Source organism: Coturnix japonica, chromosome 7 (genome assembly GCF_054131305.1).
Source record: "Coturnix japonica strain WE chromosome 7, WE-NBRP24, whole genome shotgun sequence".
Classification (NCBI taxonomy): Eukaryota; Metazoa; Chordata; class Aves; order Galliformes; family Phasianidae; genus Coturnix; species Coturnix japonica.
This window is the reverse complement of record NC_140669.1, coordinates 6,409,996-6,430,243: the sequence shown is the minus strand read 5'-3', so window position 1 is coordinate 6,430,243 and position 20,248 is coordinate 6,409,996. Positions and strand designations below refer to the sequence as shown.

The following is a 20,248-nucleotide window of genomic DNA, read 5'->3' as shown; positions in this document are numbered from 1 at the left end:
CAAAGCAGAAAGTAGCAATTGAGATATTGTAGTAAGCATAAGCCAAGGAAAAAGCTTCAGCTGTACCGCATCAGGAATAAGTTGAAAACGGCACTGTGCCTTCAAGGCACTCTTCTGAAGTCTTATTCCACATCTGCTTTCTCTGGAATAACCAAGCCGGCAATGTTGGCTGGCATGTTGCAGATGATCCACACCTCCCTCCCTATTACTACTCAGTGTAGAGGACACTGGGCCACAGCGAGATGCTGACTCACCAGACATACTTGTGAATACAACCCTGCCTGCCATTTCTGATACAAGACACCAATATACCCTAAAACAGGCCATTAGAGCAGAGGTAATGTGTAAAGGCCATTAGAAGCAGATGTGGTGTGAAACTTTTGCATCAAAAGGCATAAGATACAACCGCCAAAACTGAAAGATGGCAGATCCTTTAGCCAAGGCTATGTCAGGTTCATCACAAAGAAGAAATTAATGGCTTCCATATGCAGCAAATTACCTACCTACCTACATGTTTTGTTTCTAATGGCAACATAGGACTGACCTTTCCTGGCCACAGAGAGGAAGAAAGGATTTTTATTGGAAAGAGGGCTTTGGAGAGAGCAAGCTGAATCTGACATTTCCCATCCACCTAATTTCTGCAGCTGTCTACTTTGAGGTATGGGCGCTTCATACATCAGGAAGAGTCATTTGCTAACTAAGATCACATACAAAAATAATAAGCTGCAGCCATTACCTAGTTTTATTTAAACCTCCAAAATGCTTCCCCTTATGGTTTTATACTTAGGGTAGTTGCTGCCCTGTGGTATTGCCTAACTGGTTTTACTTTTCACTGCATTAAGGAAGCAAAAAAAGGCCTCTGGATCCCCATATAGAGTCCTGTAAGTACCTTTATCAACATAATAACATCATTTGAAAACAACAGGGGAGGAAACTGTAGTCAGAAGTAGCCTAAATTCTCAGCTAAAGTATCTCATGTCTCCACTGCAACCAGCACTGTGGTTATAAGAGGTGAACACACAACCAAATAGGCTCATCCTGAGACTCTCAGAAAATTGTGTGTCTTTTTATGCCTGTAGTGGGCATCAGGTTTTATGATACTACTAGATGAATGCAGTTATTTTCTCTTGATAGTTTCTCAGCTTAATATTTGCTTTAAGTGGCTGTCAGCCTGCCCAAGTAAAATTGCTATAGCCTTCTAAGGTAACCCCCTTTTGAATCTAATGCTTTGTAAAAATCTAAAGCTTTGATTTAGTCACTGAGAGCTCTCTTATCTCTGGTCTCACACAAAGCAATCTCTACGAGCATCAAGACCCATCATTACCTGCCTTTCACAAATAATCACAGAATTTAAAACAGAGCCTTAGCTGTTACAACGTTGCTTAACTTTTCAACACAACTAAGTGCACTGAGAGGGAAAAATTACTCACAGAAACTGACAACGTAGAAAAAAATTAAATCTTAGCGATGCCCTTGCTCAAAACTTTCCTATTTTAAACTGAGAAATCCTTAAGATTTAGGTTTCATGCTTTAGACTTCCTGTAAAATGTGAAATATAAGACACTAGATTACCCACCCAGTGCTATAAAGTGGTAATGCCACTCATAGTACAGAGCAGAAATGAAGAACATTAAGGCAGCAGTACTCCAGTAAAATGAAGCCTCAGTTTAGAATGCTGAAGTTCTAAAATTACCAATTAATACAACTATCAAATGTCTCATTCCTATCCTGTGGGCAAAACGAGCAGCTATTACAACAGCAGGCTCCCAGATATCTGAGGTACTCATTCCTGTGCTCTTACAGCAGCAGTAACTGAGCATCTCCCTATTCTTACCAGCATCAGCCTCATTCTGCAAAACACTTTTCCTCCAAATCCACTTTTCCTTTTCTAATACTTCGTTCAATGCCTTTTTATTTTATTGATAAAGAAAGAGAAATGTATTTCCTACAGAACCCAAAATAAAAACTCATTAACCTCAACACCTCTATTAAGATAATATGCCAAGAGCAGATACACAGATCACAGGATAATTTCATTAAGTGGTGTAACTCAAATTTCAAACTGCTGATCCAGGTCTTAAATAAAGAAAATACAAATCAAAAATACAGTATCCAGCACTCCTTTCATGTGATGTGAAGAGTCTTTAGGCAGAAGGAGAAAGGAGAAAGAACAGATGCTTCCAGTAAGTACCTGAGCACGCAGGTTTGTATCACATCAATTTGTTGGGTTTTCTTTTTACTTCTTAGATTTCCCAGAGGTAAAATTTTCTATTAGTAAGTCATAGAATCCATATAATTTTGGCATGTGGAATTGTGAAATTTTGCTGTGTGGCTAATTCAGCACAAACCTCAATTTAATACAGTTTCTTCGTGAAGTCTCAGTTAAAAAAATAAAAGCTTCCTGCATTAGAGAAATTCTATATGTATTGTAACAAACGATAAACTTGAAAAGCGCACATTTAAGACTGTAATTCCATTTCAAGGTTTCAGTGACATTGATAAATCACTCAAGCTTTGCTCACTCAATTTGTGTCACCAGAATCTCTCGGTGGAATCACAGTCCTTCCACATACTGGCAAGCATGCAGCGCTTTATTCATAACATTACAGCATGTACTTAATTTAAACAAAAATTAGTCCTTGAGGGACAATTTCAAATTCACAGCAAAGCCTACGCAGCGTGCGTTACTGTGCAGAATCACTCCTCTCCATTTGCTGAAAGCTCTCAGCTTTTCCTCATGTCTCACTATGCCCCAGAGGTGTGTTATCTCACTGTGGCATGACTGGCTCTCTCTTACTGCTTAGCTGAACTACAGCAGATTTATCTGTTTACTGGTTACTATTTGGATTGAGGCACATACCTATTTGGTTCTGGTGTAAGGAGCCTGGTTTCCACTTTATTGTATGCTATTGTGCTCCTGTCTTTTCTTATAAAATGACTTGTATGAATGGTGTCAGGAGCACTGTAACAGTTAATATTCATTAGCATTTAGAAGAGTACCCTCTATCCTCATTCTATGGATATTAAATTAGCTGTTATTACCCAGTAATAGGTAAGCAGCTGTTAAATCCCATCAATGCTAACTAAATCACTTTATTAAATGTATTGAAATCTGTTCTTATTGTGTCCATATGAACTCCTTGGTTCCTATGGGTTTGCAAAGTTTCATTACTGAGAAAGTATGAGAAAGTATGTAGTCATCAAATTGTCTGATGCCTTTGGAAAAGGACTCGGAAAGCTCCTCTCCATCAGAAAACATCCACAATACTCCCATACTAGAGATTAATATACTGAGCTTAACCTTTTACAAACTGAGGATCAGGTTCTTGTATGTATTAATATGTCAGAAAATGCCTATATTTTCAGCTAAGTTGTGCTGAAACACACATTTGGAATTCTTAAAAAACAGCTGAAGAGGTGTTACAGCAATAGCTCTGTTGACTGCAGTCCTCTAATGATGCACAAACCATACAGCATATGTGTATATGAAACACAGGCAGAATAATACAGCACAGACAGCAACCGTGCAAACTTGGCCATATGTTGTACAGCACAGACCACCTCCAAGTTACAACACTCTTAATTGCTGTATGGCGATATACCGCTTCTACAGCAAAAGGCTTTGTTGAGCTCCAAAAAACCATGCCATCCAACAATGTTACATTCACCCCTAACCTGTGGTACCAACAGTTCTTGGGTAAAGAGATTTAAGGAAAACCCTTGCTTCTAGATTTCTGATTCCAGGAGCCCTATCTGGCAACTGCAGCTTCTAGTGTCTTGAATCACTCATCCATAAGAAACCTCTTAGGTTTGTCAAGGTCATAAAGTTGATTCCCAGGCACATTGCTACATTTGCATCTGGAAAATTTTCAGGTGTGTGGCAGAAGTTTTTCATTATTGTAGCTTGGTATTTCTTGCTGCATTTTAAGAACATTATTTCTTTTCCTGTCACTCCATGTAGACAAAACACTTTATATTCTTCCTTGCATTATCTGCACTAAAATACTGTATTTATGTTCCTTTCAGACTTGTCTTTTTGAAGCTAAATGATCCAAAACATTTTAATAATTGCACATTCATCAAGTGTTCTAGATTGCACAAAGAATCATTTCATGAATATTGCAGGCTTTATAGCTTATTATAAATCTTTACACCTTGTGTGGCTTTTTTTGTTTGTTTTTTTGTTTCCAGCTCAAGAAAATGACATCAAGGAAATATGCTAAAAAACATTTTTTCCTGTAGAATTGTTGCCCTACCAGTTAATCCCTGTTCTCCATGGGCAGCCAATTATTTCTGCTTATATGTAATTACCTCACTTTTCTCTCTATTGAATTCCATCTTATTATTATTTTTTTTTTTCTCCCCCAAGATCACATCTTCATTTTGCCACAGTCATTTTTAATTTTACTCCTTGGAATACATACAAATTATATCTGAAATTACCAAGCATCATATTTAATAATCCGGAGAGTGAATGGAAGGTTCAGACATTACTTGATGTAGAATAGACCTCACGGAATCCTGCAGTGATGCTTCTCATGTTTAAAGATTTGCAGAAGCACTGCAGGGACTTTGTCCTGAGCTTACTTCCCTTGCTTATCCAGGAGAATGGAATGTTTGCCCATTGAAAGACAAAATACATGATCTCTATTGCTGGTCCCCAGCCCACAAGTCAAGTAGCCAAAACTCCACACAGCCTCACACCAGTAAGTCTTTCCTTCTGTTGGATGTGACTGAGAGTGCCAACTGTTGACCTGCAAGGTTACTTATATGTCACACAGGAATGGACTGTGGGACAGCTGTAGCTCATTACAGTAAGGAATGGAAAAGTGACAGTCTGGGAAGAGTTTTCAGACTGTTGCCTGAGTACAGGAAAACAGTAAGAATTGTGTATGGCTCCTATATGATCAAGCCTTGAAAATGTGTGGTTTCATGGACTTCTATTCCCCTGGATTAAAAAATCCTTAAATTTGGGCCTGATAACTAAAGGTGTGAGCATTGTTTAAAAAAATATAAACCTATATAAAACATGTATCTCTCAAATGACCAACGAACTTTATGTTACAGCAAAATACCCAAACAGAACTTACCTTTTGAGTAAGTAGAGCCTGAACGACCTGATTAGCCACCTGAAAGAAACAGATAATATAGTTCAAGTACATGATCATGTGAGTTTATGTGTATTATCTTCTGCTGTGGCTTTATATTCTACTTTCTGCCTAAACCACCACCAATTCTAGTACTTCTGTTATTTACTTATATTTTCATCAGATAATACTAGTGAGAATATATTAAATGCAAGTGATTACATCTGTGCTACTTTTCATTATAAACAAACACTATCAATTCTAGTTTGTTTAACTTCTGCCATCTCTTTTATGGAGAAGACTAAAACTTCCCAGGTTTATATACAGCTGTTGTGTGTCAGCACGGATTGACTTGCATTCACTACTGCTGCTTTTCACCAGCTGAGGAGTCCTGAATGTTTTCATGAAGTTTAATTGTTTCTTGATTCAGTATTGACAAAATGGTATATCTATCATGACAAGCAGAAACCATAAAGTGCCACAGAAAATTAAAGTACCTACTGTCATCAAAATGTGGTTGGAAGGCATTCACACTGCACAATATAATTGACTTGAATGACATTACACACCATTGATTAGCAGAACTATACATTCAGCAGGGAATTTTGGAAGTTATTTATGTTATGTATCCTTTCTAATTTATATGTACCAGCAGGCATGGAGTGAAGGAAGGAAGAGGGATGGAAAGAAGGGCAAAAATAGGATTTCTGTTGATGTTTAACGTGCACATTACGTTTCCAATGTAGTGTAAGAGTTGAATCTAATTCACTCCCGTGAAATGATTCCATTCTGTTAGATGCAGAAGTTACATTCGATTCAAACGCTCACAAAATTGCCTCGTGTCAGTTTTTTTCTCCAAGCTGGTCCCTAACTTAAGGCAGCCTGTGGAACAGCAGTCCCATAAAACTGCTCTGTACATGATTAAACAGAAGACACAGACTGATATCAGAACAGTAAAAAGCGACAGAAGTAAATATGTTACAGTTCTGAAAAAACACATCCCTTGCTCTATGGGCTTTCAGAATCTACACCCCACGGTGTTCCTTCTGGAATGTGCTTTCAATGTCTGTTTGCTCTACCTGATAATTGAACAAATCATATCTAACACATTATTTCTTTACTTTCTGATGTGGATTTACTTTACCAAGAAGAACCAGAAGGTCCTTTGAAGTGTGTACAAGTCACTTGCAACAGAATTGCCTACACAATTACTCCTATACTTTTATATATTGTGCAGAGGAGTGTAAATGGCATAATATTCCAAATGGGAAAAAACTGAACTTGCCAATGCATAGGGGAGAAATTTTCTAACTTTGAGTATATGAAGTTAGGTACCTAAATGTAAGTACTTGCCAGTGATCCATAGCTCCCACAGACCCCAGTAAGAAAGATATATAGCTTGTTTCTTTACAAAATTAGGCTATTTCATTCTAGTATCTAGCAACCTGTCCAACTGTGTTGCTACTACTACTATTCAAGTATTTTCAGGCTTGTATTGGTTTGCAGTAGGGAGAAGCTTCCACTGAAATGGGCTACAATTAACTTAGCAGTCACTACTTTTGCATTTCAAATGTGGTTGCCACGATAGATGTACAACAGGGTTAGTGTTTAGATGGAAAGACACCGTGGAGATGAACAACATAAGCCAGCACTACAAAACTGACTGTCTCAGCTACCGAAAACTGAGGGAACTGAGGTCAATGAAGGCAGAAGGACTGGTGTCTCATACACAGAATACGTGAAATTCCCACTAACATGAGACAGATCTGTGGCTCAAACCCTGTAACAGGCTATAAAATGACCCGGGCTGTGATTCCTGCAGCCAAGAAGGCAGAACAAGGAATAGTATAGAGATGGCCAGTTCCTCAAGCTGCTGTTTTGCAGTACACGACACTGCTTGCCTCCAACACAGCCTGCCTTTCCTTTGAACTCAATAGCCAAGATTTTTAGGTGTCTTTTTTTTTTTTTTTCTTTTATGTGGACTGTAATAAAAGAGATGAAAGATCCACATTCACTTTTTCCTTACACAATTATGTTTACATATACATGTTATAAAGTGGTCTTAATAGAAAAAGAATCAAAGGATGAATCAGAGAAATGAGACCCTAGTGTAACATCTGTTATACCTATTATAAGTACCAAGATTTTACACTTCTATCCTTAATGTATTATTTCATACCCGTAAAGACATTTCAACCGTACTAAAATGAAAGGCGTTATATTTTATTCAAACTTTAAAATGCATTTTTGAGATGACTTTGTATTTTTTATTAGCTAAATGGATATGTATTCAATAATGCCACAATTTAATTCTTAAAACATCAGCAAAAATATCACCCAACCTAAGCTGCACAATTTCCTGCATATAAGTAGAGTTAAGCTTGACAGAAACCTCAGCTGGTGCCGTAATGTGAATGAGCATGGCATTACTATTTGCCAATACACTGAGAGCTGAATTCCAGGAGGAAATTAGGATTAGCCTCACACAAAGGCTACAAGAAGACAATCCAGGTTCTAGAATTACATTTTTTCAGAGGCAGAAAGATATATCTATGGAGTATTGCTGTAATTAAATGAGCTCTTTTCTTAATTATTAAGCACTGAAACATTTAAATAACACATTCTCCAAACACTGCTCTAAAGTTGCTTATATATACACTTCAAAAATGAAAAAAACATTTCAAATCAGTTTCCTGATTTGAAAAGATTCCTTTTTTTTTTTTTCTCATGAAAGTATCTGTGAAAGTAAATTATTTTCTTGAGATCTCCAGTAAGAATCTTTGTTTGGAAAGGACTTTTCCACATACAACATGCTCAGAAGGCTCCAGGTAGAAGCGAAGTTTCTCACAATTACTGACTGGGTTATTCGCTAATTACTTTTATGTCTCATTTCTAATTCTCTTTATTGCTACCATAATGAAATAAAATTTCCTGTGGAGCACTACCAAGGGAATGTGCTCCGGTGGGTGCCATCTTGGGACTCTGAGAATTTACAATAATTAAATATTCTTTTGTTGCCAAAGTCACCTCAGTGCTCAGGAAATATTAGATCCTGTTCCAGCTACAACAGTGCTGGTTAGGGTCACTGCCAAAGCACCAGAGTGCTCAGGGGGAAGGAGAAAAAGTGACACCAAGCAATGGGAAAGGACAAGAAAAGACGCTGCACTCAAAATGTAAGACAATAACAAGGAAAGGGAAGATAAGTAACAAAAATAATGCAGTATGGAAGAACAAAACCACAGTAACAAGAAGTACTGTCTGCTGAAAGAGCCAGCATGGTGGGAGAAGATGGATACAGCTGTGATAATATGGAAGAACTGAAAGCAGCCAACCTAATTTTGAAAATAAAGTTTAAAGCGTGGTTTTACAGTTACTCATTCTTTGAACTGCAACAGAATATAAAAAAATACGACCATGTATCAGAAATTCATCATGTAACTGCAAACACAGACTAAATACATATCATCTGTCCTTGTAATACATATGGAGTGTTTTTTCTGGGGTGGACAAAATGAATTATGTAGACAAACTTCATCCAAGATAAATTTAAGCTCTGTAATTTGAACTAATGTGAAAAACTATGCGGTAATTTCATCTCAATTACCAATGATGCACGGAGTGGTGCAGACCAGTGCAAACCAACGCTCTGCAGCTATCAAACAGACACAGTGAAGACATCACACAGGCTAGGGAGGAAGCGTCTTCTGATGAAAATATGGTAAAAGTGTGTATTTACTGATGGAAGTCTACCTAAACTGGAGGTTTCTTGTACCAGAGTTGTACTGATCATGCCAGTAAAACATAGAAAATGCTGAAAGTTGTGCAGAGAAACCAGTGCAGTTTTTTGTAGGAGGTGTTATCCGAAATTTTGTATATCCTGTGTCAGACATTTCTGGAAGGGTAAGTGCTCAGAGTACTCAGATAGTAACTGATGGGTGAACTATACTGTAGCTGTAACACGGAGATCTGATCAGAAGCTGAGCCATGTAATACAATCACTGAATCACAGAATCATTAAGGTTGGAATAGACCACTAAGATCATCTTGTTCAGCTGTCAATCCATCACCACCATGCCCACTAAGCCAAGTCTACCAGTGTCACAAGCCAAGTCTATCAGTGCCACAAGAAGTGAGACCACCAGGTAGGTTAAAAAAAACAACAACAAAAGCAGCATAAAAACCTGGGCATGTAACCACAGGAAGGAGCAGAGACTGAATTCCTGTTACACTGGAAGGCTGGGGGGACTTCTGACAGCAGAAGCCACTACCACCTGTGTTCTGCACTACAGGAAAACAAAGAGCATGCAAAAACAAAGGTAAATTATAATGTTCTTCTGTTATAATCACTTAATAGGAGTAGGTATCCCTGCAGAAGAAATGTCCACCTGACAATTTAAGTCCACGGTAACGTCTTTGATGGCAAATCTGCTACACCAACAAAGCTCAAAATACTGGTCACCGGGATATTTATCTTTTGGTGAAGTGTGATCAAAACAGTGTTTTACAGCAGGGGTTATGGAGAACAGAATTTCTACGTGACAGAAAAACATGTTCTTGGAATCATTCAGAATGAGGTAATACTAGAAAACTGCAAAACAACGACAACCTTGTAAGAGAAGGAGAAATTAATTTCAACTAGTCTCATAGGAGTACAGTGTGAACACTCCTTACCTCATCAAGGCATCTTTCATATTGTTCTCTCTGATTTTCATTTTCCAGAGCCAGTGCTGAATTCTCTGCCTACAACAAAGCACAGCAAACAAATAAATATGTAAATTAATCAACAGGTATGTTGAAAACAGAACAGTTCATATAAAATCTTCAGGTGTTTACTTTGTGCAATTCTTCAAGATCCAAACTACAAATGCACCATATAATTTTGTGTGCAAACTTCAAAATGGCAGAATCTGGTACATAAATTAAGAGAAATCAACATATTTTTCTACATATTATGACTTGAATTTAGGAATAATATCAGTATTGGGAAAGGAAAAACTCTTAAGTGAGCTGCATGCAGTTGAATCAGAACAAGTTTCAACTAATCTTCTTTTAAAGATAGAGAAGGTAAAACCAGGCTCAAGAAAGCTCATTGTCTCCCGTGCATAACTTCACATCATGTAACCATAACACCACAGTCACTGCATTCAGATAATTACAACTATGATATCATTTACATTCCTTGTTTCGTTTTAAGTATTCTTTCAATCTACAAAAGCTTAACAAATGCTGTTTCAAAAGTATTGTGATTATACAATACAACAGTCATAAATCTAATTAAAATGAGGGGAAAACTTAATGTAATGAACTGTATGGAAAGATTCTATGGAAAGATGCACAATTATCACCCCTATTTTAAGAAAGGTCAATGATTCAGCAAAATGAAAACCCCAATGTCTACTAAATTGAGTTACTAACAAGAATTCTAAAATCAGATAAATTATAAAAATAAGATCAGGAAGGAAGAGTAAATGTATGCAGTCTTCCACTATATTGAGAGAAAGTAAGGAATAAGAGTGTAAATAAACAACCATGTGGAATTAGTGCTTTATCTTGTAGTTACAGTCAAAGCTAGCAAAGGTGGGAAAACGCCTGGCACCATGATTTTCCCTGCTCTTCCTCCCAGTGGATTCACCACAAGGCTATAAAAAATCTGTGGGTGATCCTACAGGGAGCACTGTGAGATGATGGAGCAAAAAATACAGATGCAGAATTAAGTAGCGAAGTAGATGCAGAGCTGCAAAAGCAGCAGTAAGAAATCAGAAGCTGCAGAGTAAACAGTTCTCTGCACCAAAGACATCATCATATACAGTTATGAGTTTGCTTTTACAGATGTATTCCAGCAGATTGATTGATAAAAATAAAGAGAAGATTGCTACATAAAAATCTATTTCTGTGAGTTAAAGATCTTCAGATGTTTTCTCTATGACTATCACCTCAAAACGTCATCCAAGATAAATACTTCCTATTGTTCTGAAGAAACCATTAAAGGATCGGTCTGCATGGCACTTTCACTCATTCATGGTGTACCTAAGGGTTTAATTATTTCAATTTTCATTTTCACTAACATAAAAATTTACTGTGTGAATAGTCAGAAAATAGTTGGGGCAGACTGCTTCCATACAGAGATGTCTGAAAGAGCTACTACAGACATTTGCACTACACAAGATACCCAGACAAATCCCCATTATTTCTCTTACTCGTTTTTTAATCTCTGAATGCTGTGAGGTTTCAAAATGGAAGCTAAGCCAGCTTGGATTGTTAGCTGAATCTCTGATTTCAGTGAGCTATTTGGTAGTCTATATGTGAAGGAAATTAGGAAATCTGAACTTGACAGCATTATAAATAAATGGTGTTTCTTCTCTTATCAAGCCATAGTGGAAACATCTGTATAATAAAACCCTTTTCACAGCAGTGGCTTCGAAAGTGTAGGGAAAGGATCTAATGCAGTGTTAGCTTGACTTCAGTGCTTCTTGATTGCTGAGCAAATCGTGCCCACTTATTTGGCATTTTTGTAATGAGGACTGGACAAGGATTGATTTTGTTTAAGAGTCTGCATCAGGAAAAACCACGGCTTGATACACAAAATCACTCTATACCGCAACTGAATACTTGATAGTAATCCACATTCCCTCAAAAGCATTCATTTAGAAAATGTTTAATAGTACTTGTTGTCTCAAAACCCTGCCTCCTCAGCCAGATCTTCATTTACTTAAAACAAACCTCTGGGCTTTGTTAATGTAAGCCTACTCAGAGGGATCTGCCTTCCACCACTACTGCACATCCTGGCATCCTCTGTCAGACAGGCAAAGTAGGTCTCCTTGAAGGAAATCCTTATCCCACTTTATTTTCATTTTCAGGCTATGCTTTCTCTAAGCTAAGCCACAATAAGAAGCTCACACTTCTCACAGCACAAAAGCTGTTGCACCCAGAGGCAGTGGTAGGGAAGTTCTGACTCCTGTGCAGTCCCTCCTCCCATCCATAATCCAACAGGGGACTATAGCAAAAAGCTGGATTACTGAGGAAGACACCCTGTGAGATACCACTTGGTTTTCATGGTGATTTCTAGTTGTAGGCAAACTGAACAATTTATGTATATTTTGTGTTACACGTGGAAATAAAATGCCTCTGTCCTCCAGCCACACAAACACTACTTGAGATGCAGCCTAGCAAACTGCTCCAGATGTACAACGTTCATCTCCTACAAATGTGTTTTCCTGGGATATCATCCCTTCAGTCAGAAATACCTGTGGCGTAAGTTACCATTAAATGAAACACTGCATGGGGCTTTTGGATCATTAGAGAAGCACAAGGATCATACAAATGTTAAAACCAATGTTCATCCTAGTTCTGATTTGAAAAAAAACAAACAAACAACATATTCCTCCTCCAAATGTCTCCAGGCACTGGAAATCTAAAGATTTCAGTCAAGATTTGGGTGATGTCAGACAGCTTCCAACTGCCTCAATTAGAGACATCTGCCTTCTGAGTTGTGATAGTGAGTTCATGGAAAATCTGTTTGAAAGTGAAAACTTCAGATTATTTTGTGTAAAACACAAGTTGCCTTATATTGACAACACTGCAAAGATACATTACAAGAGACTTTGTCAACTCCGATTTTAATCCTTTCTCAGGAGGGAAAACTGCCCCATAGATGAAGATGTGGGTCAGCAAAGAGTTCTCTTTCCTCCACAGATGCTGAGGAAACTGTATTTCCATCTATTTGCACCTGTATTTGCAACTGCATTCCCACCTATTTCCTATTTTATCTGGGATGACTAACAGGCAGACTGAGCTGTTGATACACTGAGGAGCACTCCTGCTGGAGTCAGTATTAATCTGCTGTTTACTTTCCATGAAAGCAGACACATACCAGATGCAAAGAAAACTATATTTGTTTTCAGATGACACAACGTTTCCTTAAAATCAACAATTTTTCCTCTGGGGCAGGAAGAAGCTCCTCAGTTCACAGTGATCTGTTGCTCTTGATGCTATAAAAGAAATGAGGAGACAGAAGGCAGCCTTAGCCTTTCTCATGTTTCTGAGAAGGTGCTGCTATACTGGATTAGTAAAGGCAGGCCAATTAATTAAAAGTTTAAAAAAGTAAAATGGTGGTGATAATTAGCACTAGGTCACCTTTAACCCCAACACACAAGAAACATGAATTCAAGCAGTACAATCACCTTAACATCAAACTCCTACTGAAAGTAGCTACACTTGATGTTTCAAATACGATCTCCACATATCCCGAACTATTTTGCTAATGAACAACAGAACACACTACAGCTTTTTGCCTCACAGGAAAAAAACATCCCTCTGTTAACAGCCCCCAAAACAACAGGAATTGCTGCCTCCCCAAAGGCCTTAATCAGCAGTAGGCTCCGAGCTGAAAAATGCCTTGCTACTTTCTAGCTCACAGTTTTTTTCTGAGTTTATATGTTCAAAGCACAAGATATCATCACTGGCACCAACAGTGTGGCATCTTTCAGCCAAATAATGCTAGAATATAAATAGCTGAAAATCAACACGCTTATAATAAATATACTGATACAAACATTTAGGGATGGTTACTTCATTCTCTCCCCTTTTAACTGTTTTTGAGGCTTAAAGCAGGTTTAGCTGCCTACTAACTGTAATTTGTTCAACACTTAGTGGTGTTTACAAGAAGTGGCAGACACAACTGCCATGTCTGAGAATGCCAAGAGACATCCAGGTCTCCCCTACCCTTGTAGCTACAAGTGGCACTTCAGAGGACAGCCCTCACTCTACATCTGGCAAAAGACGTTTTTGTGTGCTTTTCAAAAGGTCTGAAATACCTGAAACATGTTTGAAAATGAGATTTGGATTTACTCCTCTATGGTGTTTTTCAAAAAGCTTAGCCTTAATCTTCTTGTCCCTTGATTTATTAAGCTGGGAGAACACTAACAACATTTTGATGTCTAGCCTGTTCTAATGTGTCATGAATTAGGATACGATGGGTGCATTGGGGTCTTTAAGTGATGAATTATTTCATGTACCTGTAAGGGAATCTTCAACAAACAACCCTCTACGCTTTTATAACCACAATGAAATGAATCGCGCCACTTCATTTTCTACCAGAAGACATGGAATAAAGGAGGCACACAAAGCCAGATTTCCTTATTCAACCACTGTAGAGTTGAGAGAACATGAAAAGATGGGGGAAGGAAGAGAGAAGAAAGGGAAGGAGAGTAAGCATTTACTTTGCACTAAGGGAAAAGGAGATGAAGGTCTAAAGGTTGTGTGTCAAGTTAGCAGCTCAACATCCTTTGAAGGCACCATCAATAAAGGTCAAGAGGAACTAAGTTATGACAGTGAACTTTAAAATCTCTGACAGAAGGCTACAACACCGGTTACCACGTGCAGTTCTTTGTTATTCATACTTGGCCATTAGTGCATTTACAGAAAGGTTTATTGATTTACACATACACTCATTTGTCATGTCCTGTGCGGTATATTAATAGCTGTCCAACCACTTCAGAAGTGCTCAGCAGCTTTTTTCATGCTTTCAGCCTCTGATTTTGTATTTTTCTGTGGTCATGGTTGCATACAGGAAACTATTAGAGGTCAAAAACTGGTAGAAGTAAGAAGCAAGGTTACTGCAATCTATTGCAATTGCACAGGTCCTTATGGCATTATTTTTCTGCTAAGCTACCACTCTAAGAACAGCTTACTACTCGAACCACTCTGCATCTTTGGTTGCAGGAGATTCTGCACTATTCTGCCCATCGTACACAGAAAATGCATCCTTTGAGAGACCGAACCAGTAATAACACTTCCTTTTTCAACTAGACAAGTTGCTAGATAAAAACTCAACAGCTCCATTACAATGGTTAGAAGTTGAGAAAATTACATCCTTGTTTTTAAATCAACATAATTATAGGAACAGCAGATTTAATTTATTCTTAGCAGCACAGAAGCATTTCCACTGGCCTCTTTCCAGCATCCTTCATATTGCTACAGCACCTCCTCGCCAGCAGTGAGATGGGAGCTGCCCCTTACAGCCCACTGGCACTGTTTCCAGCTTCACCCTTTCCACAGCAGAAACACACTGGAGCACCACAGAGCAGCTCCCTTCGGATTTCTTTTCAGCACGACACAACAGTCTTTTCTGCCACACTTACAAGACTTGACATATTTTATCTGAAACATCCAGCCAACTTTCAACTCAATTCAAATGAAACGACAAAAGCAACATGCAAATTTAAATAACAAAATAGAGAACCATAAGAAGGTTAACCATAATTCTATGAGAAGGTCACATTGAATCTTTCTGGGCAGGACCAGTAGGGATTATTCTTGAATTTAAAATCCTTGAAATTTTCTTTTAAATTCTTGACACAAAAACAGAGTAAGTTTAGAACAACCACCAACAGATCCTAAAAGCTGTCTTAGATTATAGCTGAACTACCAATAAGCAGGGCTGTAGCCTCAGAGAGAGCACTGTAACCTTCTTTTAACGTATGCAAGAAATCAAAAGATATTTATCTAACACCAGAAAGCGAACTGCTTAACACCATGCAAAAACCTGACTTAACTGCTTCTAAGAAAATGCAGCCCAATGCAGCCCAGGCTCCTGATCAGGGTTCATCAGCACTGAGCTCCTTCCTCCCCCCTCCCATGAGGAGGGGCAACAGGTGTTCAGTGGTGAAGCCTACTTTTGGAGAGAAGAGGATAACTACAAGCTCATCCTTCAAATCTTCTTATGATGGATGAATGTCTGAACTTCAGCAGCTGAATCAAACAAACTAAACCAAGTGATTCATACACTGCTGATGAAACCGACTCCTAAAATATATGAAAAAGAAAAAAAAACACCTTTATATTCCTGTGAATTCTTCTCTGAAATCTATTAAGGCCATTCCCCCCCCCTCCCTCCCCCCCCCAAGAAGTTGTTGCTGGAAACTTTTATCTGGTTCAAGAATGGTAATATTTTTCTTTTTTTATTTCATTTGATTCTAATGCATTTAAGAATGACAAGCCTTTAAAACCTTCAACATTTTCCCTTCTGACACCGCAGAAATGTCTGGAGTTGACATTTTGAAGAGAAGGTTAGGTACAGCTCTAACACAGCAGCCTGCATTGTAAGCCCAGGCTTATCTTCTAGCAAATAAATACCTAAGCTACCAACAAATTTATCAATAATAGCTTTGTCTGTTTACTTGCATTCAAAGTGTAGCAAACAGCAAATTCTAGCATTATTTACTGAGACTATAATAGACTTACAATATGCTAACAGCTGATGTGTTGTCAATACAGACCTTTGAATAAGTAGGTAAAATTATGAAGGATGCTATTATTTTTTTTTCCTAAAACTCTTCCAAATGATCCCAGACAAAACCATTTTTTGAGGACAAGAAGTAAAACAGATATAAATGAGCACCGACAGGAAGCATAAAGCTGAATGTATTTCCTGCAGTTAAGGTATAAATGGTATCAATGACAAGATGTATAATGTGCGTATAGTTGATAAAACACAGAAGTACGAGCATGGGAAAAGGAAAACCTCAAGTCCCAGCAGGACTCCAGGACTGCTGTTTTTTATCATTCATCTTCTGCACAAAGCAACCGTGCCCACAGCAGGAGATTGGAACTACCTGATCTTTAAGGTCCCTTCCAGCCCAAACCATTCTGTCATTCATTCTAAGAGCACCCTGGCATGAAGCAGTGCTATGTACAGAAGACCAGGCAGTCACCTCCTGAAAACAATTCTCCTGGCCTGCCTGAGGAGAAGCAGATGATGATGATGATGGAGAATAAATCACAGACAAGAGAACTCTTCTAGCTCATAGCCAGACAAGCCCAAGAAGCTGTGGGCAGTCAGGAAAGGGAAATGCTGGAGCCTATTTACTCTCCCTATCACTTCCTCCTTAGGGCCAAGTATCTAGAAGCATGCACCTGGGGATAGTGGTAGAGGCCACAATACTATCAAACAAATGCGAGGTCTAAGAGTGAAATTTTATGCAATGAATAGTGTGTGCATGTTACAAAAGTGGCTTATTTTCTAATTATATACTATTTACATTTAGTGATCTTTCCCCCTGCAAGCTGAAGCAGAAGCAGCTGCTCAATCTTTTCTTTCCTCTTGTTTGAAGTGATTTGTCCCCGTTTATAACATGCTGTCCCTGAAGAACTCCAAGGCTCTCACTCCAACAGATTTACAGTGCTTCCCCATGTAATATTAACAGGCAGTTACTGCCTCCATTAAATAACTAACAATAAAATCCACAGCCTATGAAAAAAGTATTTGGTCCTGAAAACTCAGATTCTTACAATTGATGTAGGTGGATAAAGGCAAATAGTGTGGACTTGATTATCTTGACAGACATTCAGCGTTTAATATTAACTACATATTTAACCACATCAATATCTTTCTATTCAGAACCCTTAAATTAATTAATCCTGTCATATTTCTTCAGTTGCATTTGTTTCCTTTTTTTCTTTTCCTTGGCAAAAAGACCAAACTGTTCATGGAAATCTCAATTCTTTGAAATTAAGTAAGAGCAATTGCAACCCTCTGATTGCCTATGGATCCCTACGGATCCAATGCTGAAACATGATGGAAAAAAAGGTCAGTGAAACCATTTCCAAGTAAAATATTTGCTTTCATTTGAAAATAAACTTTTTGCAGAAGATTTAAATGGGATTTAAAAGTTGTACTGATACATACAAATACACACATTACATATACAAATATTTGTGTAGTTCAAGTATTTGCAGGGCTTAGGTCCTTCAAAAATAACATGGATGGCAATTATTCTTTTTTAAAGGTCACTTGACTAAAGACAAACTGCAGATTCTTTTTAAATAAAATAAAAATCGGATGTTTAGCAAAACTTGAATGCTTTTGGGGCAGTATTCCAAGCAATGAGAAAGGCAAGTTTGGAATTAAATAAAGGTTTAGACAATGTATCCTTCAAACCTTTGCAGTTTTGACCATGAGGTTACTGACAGTCACAGTTTTCTATTTTCTGTGATTCCATTACCTACACCTTTCCTAGTAGCGCACTCAACTCCCAAGGTTAATATAATACCGAGCATGAAAAGAATGCAGCATTTCAGATTTATGTATGAAAATTCTTCTTTGGACAATTTTTTTTTCTAACAGAATCCATTTCCTAATTTTCCCCACTTGTTTAGCAGGGATTTTCACAGTAAATGCAGGCAACAGTACTGTCAGCTCACGGCCTCGGGAAGCAAGCATAGAAAAGAAGCCCAACAGTCTGTCAGTTCAATATCTGCTTATAGGAATAAGTCACAAAGGCCTTAAGCTTGTTTTCTTCAAAAAGGTGAAACTCACAGATATAGCTTTTCTTCTTAGCAATTACAGCACAGCTTTTCAGAGTCTGGCAGGGCACACTACAATAAGCAATTCAGAAATAGAAATTAATTTCAGAATCTAATTAATTTAAAAATGTAGTGACAGTGTATTTTTCCTTTATAAAATTAAAATGATGGTCAATTTAACGAAGTAAAAAACCTTGAAATTAAGTAGAAGCCAAGGATTTTACATATCTTAATGTAGGAATAGTTTTTAGATTTCTGGAAATTCTATTTATCCAGATCAGCTTTTCTCTTTTAAAGTTTATATGTGTTTTTTTCTCTTAATATTACCAGAACAAACATGGAATAAAATTTCACAGGTTAACACAAGCACTGGCTCTCCTACTTGAACTTATACTTCGAGGGCTTTATATGCACCTGAATGGAAGGCATGTTAATAAACGATGGTAAAACACAAACATGGATCTAAAGTTGGCACTGTCTTCATGGAACACCAACACACCCAACTTTCCACTCCCAGGCAAATTAAGGAACTGAGAATGCTTGAAGTTGATAACAGAAACAGAGGACCCCAAACTATTGTGGATTCCTGCCTTTTTTTCTCCTGTATATCCTTTAATGCATAATAAACAATATCATTCACTGTCTCACAAATCAGTTATTTCAGTGTTCACTGAAAGCTGAGGCAACAGATGTTTTGCCTTGTCTCAGAGAAAGAGGATGATTAATTTATATTAAGAAATATTTCTTTCCCTAATTATTCAAAGCCATTTCATTTAGTTAAAACAAGAATAGTTCTACGAAATAAAGTAATTTAATCTGACAGCCTGGAAAACACTCATCCCATATACTGAAATGTCACATCCATTGTCTGCGTGATGGGAAACTCATAGCAGATCCCTGATATCCAATGATTCCATAAGTAGGAAAACCTGATTTTCTTGTACTAATAAACATGTATGATTTCTAATGAAATGGCAAAAAAAAAAAAAAAAGAAAGAAAAAAAGAAAAAAGAAAGAAAAGCAACCTAAGTGGTACTCCTTTTGCAACAGATGTAAAGAATTACATGGTCATTGACACAATCAGAAAATACTTTTTAAACACAATAAAATACAAAATGAGTTATTTTCCTCCTTTCACAACCTATTTTATTCTATTCCTTTAAAGTTAAAAAGTATCCACTGCAATATGCTATTAAAGCCAACCATTTCTTGAGTCATAACGTAAATTTATAACCAGTTCCTCTGTTTTTAACTACACTGGAGCACTGAGTTATTTCTGAAGGCAATGTTTCCTGCAATTCCGTTTTCTTCATCACAAGTCACCCACAAGTCAACAGCCCCAGGTACTCAAAAATGAACTTCTTTTGATGGCTTCAATGATGTCTCTCCCTTCCAGGTAAAGAGGCGAGAAGCCAAGCACAGCAGAATAAGGTACTGGTTCACTGTGTTACAAACAGCACCAAACGCCTTACAGTGTGCAGGAATTGTTTTGTAGCCAATAGCTAACTTCTAATAACTGAATCACAACATTACTCTTCATTTCTTTCGAACTGAAATGAAACTTTTTGCTAATATCAGCTTCTGTCTTCTGAAAGCTTTGAATGCTTTTCCTTTTCTTAGAAGACAGAGGAAGTACCAAACACAAACAATGCCCTCATTGCACACATTCATATGCGGTAGGCTGAATTCTGCACGGACATTTGCTAAATGTTCTGCTCATTTTATTGTTGATCGATGAGAGCAGAACAGTGAATTTGCAAAGTAATTACATTTTGCTCAACAGAAAAACAACACAGACTCTCTTCCATCTCTTTAAAAAGTTTCAACAGCTTGGAGCTCCACCTGCTTTTCCTGCCCTG

General features: G+C 37.7%; 1 protein-coding gene across 8 annotated transcripts in view; it reads right to left on the bottom strand.

Annotated features, from left to right (window-relative positions):
- The window catches only part of NCKAP5 (NCK associated protein 5), a 337,810-nt gene that overhangs the window by 77,097 nt on the left and 240,465 nt on the right, over positions 1-20,248 (bottom strand). For all 8 annotated transcript variants that reach the window (XR_014947868.1, XR_014947867.1, XM_085552172.1 and 5 more), the window contains 2 exons: positions 9,759-9,827; positions 5,091-5,129 (listed from right to left, as the gene is read on the bottom strand). Coding sequence is in view for 6 of the 8 variants with exons in the window: in XM_085552172.1 (XP_085408298.1) it covers positions 5,091-5,129; positions 9,759-9,827 (108 nt within the window). In the remaining 2 variants the exon portion in view is untranslated. The remainder of the gene's footprint in view (positions 1-5,090; positions 5,130-9,758; positions 9,828-20,248) is intronic.